The 5,504-nt window shown below is 36.4% G+C and overlaps 2 protein-coding genes across 2 annotated transcripts; both read left to right on the top strand.

The window, feature by feature from the left end:
• Positions 1-402: 402 nt before the first annotated feature.
• Positions 403-1,540, top strand: LOC146735647 (uncharacterized). The gene is made up of 3 exons (XM_085505976.1): positions 403-577; positions 922-1,046; positions 1,395-1,540. The coding sequence occupies exons 1-3, from the start codon at positions 420-422 to the stop codon at positions 1,538-1,540; spliced, it is 429 nt and encodes a 142-aa protein (XP_085362102.1). The 5' UTR covers positions 403-419.
• Positions 1,541-1,623: 83 nt separating this feature from the next.
• LOC146735646 (uncharacterized) lies at positions 1,624-4,781 on the top strand. The gene is made up of 6 exons (XM_085505975.1): positions 1,624-1,633; positions 1,952-2,052; positions 3,028-3,100; positions 3,393-3,454; positions 3,944-3,997; positions 4,588-4,781. The coding sequence occupies exons 1-6, from the start codon at positions 1,624-1,626 to the stop codon at positions 4,678-4,680; spliced, it is 393 nt and encodes a 130-aa protein (XP_085362101.1). The 3' UTR covers positions 4,681-4,781.
• The last annotated feature ends 723 nt before the right edge of the window (positions 4,782-5,504 follow it).

The following is a 5,504-nucleotide window of genomic DNA, read 5'->3' as shown; positions in this document are numbered from 1 at the left end:
TAGTGCGATTTTACCTCTAGATCTAGTGTCATTTTACCACTAGATCTAATACTATTTCGGATTGGTGGTACTCGCACACACCACTAACACTATACCAATTTTAACGCACATATATACATGGCGTCACGCCATGACCTAGTTTCAACCAGATGGCCATGTTGCAATGACGTGCGTGACCCTTGGCGTGACCCCTCTGACTATATGATCGTTATTATCTTTACCGTTATTATCATTATATTGTCGCGTGATTTGTTCCACCTTATTTGTAATGTCTTAAGTATCTTCATTGTAATTTGTATATACCAACTCGTATTTACCGAGCAACGTCCCCGATTGAAGGTCGTGTATTTGTGACGTCACCAATTGGTTTGTGCCTGTTTTGGATAAAGTGACCCTTCGTTACACACTACATACTAGTAATGGCTGCTCGTAAGGTGGCCTTGATAACAGGGTCTTCCAACACAGGAAACATCGGTTACGGTATTTCACAGGCATTGGCACGAAGTGGGTATGACATAATTGTGCATGGAAGAATAAATGAGGACGACGCTGACCATATAAAACTAAAAATACAGAGGTATGTATATGAGGCATATGCAGCAGAAACTCTCAGGCGTTAATATTAAACTGAACAGAAGTCAAGTCATCACGCAAGTCTGAAACCCTAGAACAGAGTTCAGAAACCATGCCCAGGCACGTAGTTTCCCAGGGTAGCTTGGAGACCTGATAATGCATTAATATTTAATTTTTTGAACAGACACATAACATGCCCCGGGCAAATATGTACAATTGGGTCTCTGAAAGGTCACGCTAGGCATAACTAGGTCACGCTGGGCACGTGGTCTCCGAATCAACTAAATGCACTAACCCTGTATAATTCATATAGAGTTTGTCTTTCTTATTGAATAATCTATCCTCTAGTGAATTCAGAGTTACAAGTCATTACATCAAAGCTGATTTACGTCAACGATCTGAAATTGAAAATCTATGTAAGCAAATACAAGTCATATATCCCAGTGGCATAGACGTACTGGTCAACAATGCAGGTGAGTAAATATTATTAGCTGTAGTATTTTTTTGGCTGTATATGTCTGTCACATATTATGAAAAAAATATACCATCACTGTTTTCGATTCTCCAAATAAAGCTGCTGAGTGGAACACAAAGCTCTCGTATTTGTTCTGTCCTACTAGTACAAGTCATTTTATGAATAGCACATCCCTTCACAGAAAAGCAACATCATTCAGTACTGCATGCTAAATGTAATACAATATTAACTGAAATGTAGATGGTATAAAAAGTTTCCATAAAAAGTTCGTACAACATTCAACATGAATGAAATAAAGAAAATACAACATGAAATTACTGTCACGTCTTTCTTAATATGTATTAAGCTTCTATGTATGCTGGACCACTCAAAAGTCATCCTCCAGAAAAATGGGATGAAATAATTCAAGTTAATCTCACGGCACCTTTTGACTTAATAAGATTAACGATTGGAGCAATGAAAACGAAAGGTGGGTTTCATCTTTATATTTAATACAACATATTATAAATCTGTCCTTATACAGCCATAAATTACAGTTCTGGCACCAAGCTGTTGAATAGAGAAGATTTACGAGGATGACGCAAAGTATGCACATACACGCTCGATCTTCCCACCGTACTGTATCTGTATATACTTTGCGGTTTTTTGTAATAACCGCATGTTATACATTATGACCGTGACAGCCAATTCTAATCGCGCATTTGCCGGTCAATATATTGAATCATTAACAAAATTCTGTTCTCTTGATTGCTTTGTTCGGAAAATGTACTCGTGATCGTGCAATCGTTCAGATATTGATATTTATTAATATAATACGGTTATTAGTTGCGATAGTCTTATTGAAATAAAGTGCCAAATTAATGTCTTTCTGACAAATTATTGATTATTAATCATATTTATGAGGATGGGGACGAATCATCAACATTTCGTCTGCAGTCAGTAAGGGTCATCCAAACTATGCTGCGTATTCGATATCTAAAGGCGGTCTTGAAGGATTGACTAAAGTAAGTAAAAACCTGCTTGTACTAATATATGAATCGTGTGAATACACTTGAGGTGTGCGGCAGTTATCATGCAGAATGTAATAACAGAGTAAAGACAGCTAAGATAACTCACCACTGTATAAAAAATACTAGTTCAATCTGAGTTGCATGGAAAAACATTTTGTACTTCAACCCCTAGACTGTCGACAGTCGGTCGTAACTAATATTACTCTGTTAATATTAATAAATACTGTATATAAACGTAATAGGTGTGAATAAATTGCGAACGCCGGGACAGGAAGTATGGAGTGCCGTTAGGCACGACCGACTATCCGGTGCTGCAATTCACTGTTAAGATTTCTTACCAGATCCGGGTACTTTCATATGCAAATGATTTGTTGAAATTTCTTCCTGAACTCATGCATGTTTTTATGCAGAGTCGACGCTCTCAGTCCATATTTTCTACACGCGTACGAACTGGCAATATGTAGATCGATTGTTTCTGTTTCAACAAATTCTATTTCCTAGCATGTCGTAGTTCTGTTGATCCCGCGAAACAGTCTCCTCGGGTTGTCTATATTTTTTTTTATTTGACTGCCACAAACAATGCACGTTGTTTCCTTGGTTCTCGGCGATTCAATAGTTTTCTTTGTTATTTTGGTTGGAGTGACTGTGTTCATTGTGTCCATAACGTGAACAACCAACGCATTCAGGAGGTCATTTAAAATACATTTGCATATAATTTATTTCGTGAAGTGACGAATTATTCATGTCAACTAGAAACCAGCAGACGGGGACAGTCTATAGGGACTTAAGTCCCTCGCGTGAAATGCTTTGCATTTCCCCCCAAAAAACCTTTGGCGTTAGAATGTCTAGGGCACATAATTACATTAGGTCCGAGGACTGTCGACAGTCTATTCAACCCCCCATATCACATTCAATTACAACCATGCGTATATGTGTCATGTATGTTTTCTACTTATTCACTTAATATAGACGGCGGCAAATGATGCTTTTGAAACTGGAGTGACTTGCAATGCAATATGTCCTGCAGTAGTCAAAACACAAAGTATGAATATATTTAATTACTTAAAATGTTGACGTATATCGCATGTTTGGATCTCAAGTGCAGTATGATTTATAAAAAAGCATCAACTTTACACATGTGTGCGCTTTGTGCTCTGCTATGTAGTACAATGAATGGTGTGCATCTGAATATAATTCAATGCCAATTTGTGTATGAATTATTTATTGTTTACATTCTCAGTTATCCCCACCGTTCGGTATTTTTGTGGAGACAAGCGTTCTTTTTGGGGATATCATATAAAATGGAAAAATTATTATTGAATTTTGTATTTTAGTGAGCGCACATGCTATACAAACAAAGGCTGAACACGACAAAAAATCATACGTAGAGTGTGAGGTGAGTGTGTCGAAATGTAATAAGTTCTGCTGCTCTTAATTCCGTGTATTACCGGGCAATATATTCTTCGATGATGTACACTTGATACATACTGTTTGAATGTACAGGCTATCCACCATTGTGTATAGTTCTTTTCTCAATGTTTGTGTGGTATATATATATATATATGTTTGCTATAAACTCACTGCCGCATTGTGTATTTTTTGAGAACGCTTGTTATTCTGTCTTAAAGTAAAAGGGAAACGTAGAGACGATCATATACATAGGGATATGAGCGTTCTTTACACTGACATAGCAGTAAGACCCTTGGAAATGTTGTGATTGTTCATAAAGACACAAATCAATGACATTATTACTAAACTAAAATGTATGGTGCATTACATGTTCATATTGAGATCATGTTTGCATTGAAATTGTATATGCCGATGTCGCCTCATGTTGCGAGATACTGGTGCAGCTTTAATGCTAAACATTACATTTGTATTTTAGATAGAGCTATTGAAGGAAACAAATCCGAATGGTAAATTTGTAACAATCGACCAGGTGTGAATTTATTTATTTGTTTTTCACATATTTATTTGTTTTTGCAGTAGAGGGTATTACTTTATCCCGTATATAATGGCAGTTTAGTTCAATACAGTCGTGTGAGTGATTTGTCATCTCCACAGCATGTCTCGATTGTCTGATGAAAATGAGATTAAAATTTGGACATTACTGCCGACTATCACAAAATACGTCATTCTTTTAGGCGTCGTATGAATTTAATTTTAATAAATCTTATTTGTACGGTCACTAATGAGATACTCGCTATATTTTTCTGTATCAGATCTTAATAGAAAGGCAATAATGTCCAATTAAAACATCGAACCTAGTCACATTCCCGTGGAGTACTTACTAAATGTGTTCCATTTGTGGTTGAATGGGTGCACTGGTGGTATTTACATGCCTTGATTTACACTACTCTATCTTGCCAAAACTAGACAAGTTAAACTGAAGTATAATGGGCCACCTCTGTACAGATGGTTTTCATGTTTGTAAGACCGCCATTCTCTATTTCTACTGAAAGTTGTGCTGAATAAAATAGCATATAATGTGTCATTGCAATTAAACTATGCTGAGTGTTCCTTTCCCAGGTTGCTGACCTTGCAGTGTTTCTGTGTTCTCCTGCAGCTGACCAGATAACTGGAGCTTGTATACCAGTAGACGCAGGCTACTGGTCGAAATAGTCACATAATATAGATCTATATGTAATATTAAATATTGATCTATATATTTATATATTTTTTGTACTCTATATCATAATCGTGAGTTCTTTGGACGATTTCAGTAAAGAAAATATTCGTTCGATTTTGTAGTTGTTTTCATGCAGTAACGGCGAGCGTTTATAGATATCACTTTTTGGTGATTGCAACACGTATGATACGGTGCTGGGACAAATACAATTAAAAAAAACCACATATTGTATTCTATTATCATTCCTCATAAGTGCACGATTTGTAGTTTCAGATTGACATATAAGTGGGGGTTCAGGTCGGCAACAAACTATTATTTCTCTTCCTAAAGATGAAATTCACGTTGGATTCGTTCCCAAATGCCATCCCGTGATGCAACGTAGACAAAGTTTTTCTTTGGCAGCAATATATTTCTTGTTTTTGGAGCCGGCCTCAGGATTTTCGACTTTCTTCCCCACGAGGGCGTTCACATTGAATTGGTTCCCAAGCGCTACTCCGCGATACAATACAGTCTAAGTTGCCGTTTGCACAATATAATTCTCGACTTCGTATCAACTTCAACATATTCATTCCTATCTTTCACGATGGTCACTTCAATTTATTGCTTTCAAAGTGCCAATACATAATACACTGGCACTATATAGCCATATATAGCTGTATATGTTCTGATGCATTTTTATACTAATAGTAATGCGGTTTCCATAAGCAATATTTTATAACTGGAAATGTTTTTATCGAGAGTTTAAATTCCCCAGTATGCAAATATTGCTCTTATGATTATTTATGAGGTATGATTTTAGTGTTATAACACTGAATTT

This window comes from Saccoglossus kowalevskii, chromosome 12 (assembly GCF_978046115.1).
Source record: "Saccoglossus kowalevskii chromosome 12, keSacKowa6.1, whole genome shotgun sequence".
In the NCBI taxonomy this organism is placed as follows: domain Eukaryota; kingdom Metazoa; phylum Hemichordata; class Enteropneusta; family Harrimaniidae; genus Saccoglossus; species Saccoglossus kowalevskii.
The sequence above is the reverse complement of the archived record's forward strand: the minus strand, read 5'-3'. Positions and strand labels throughout refer to the sequence as shown.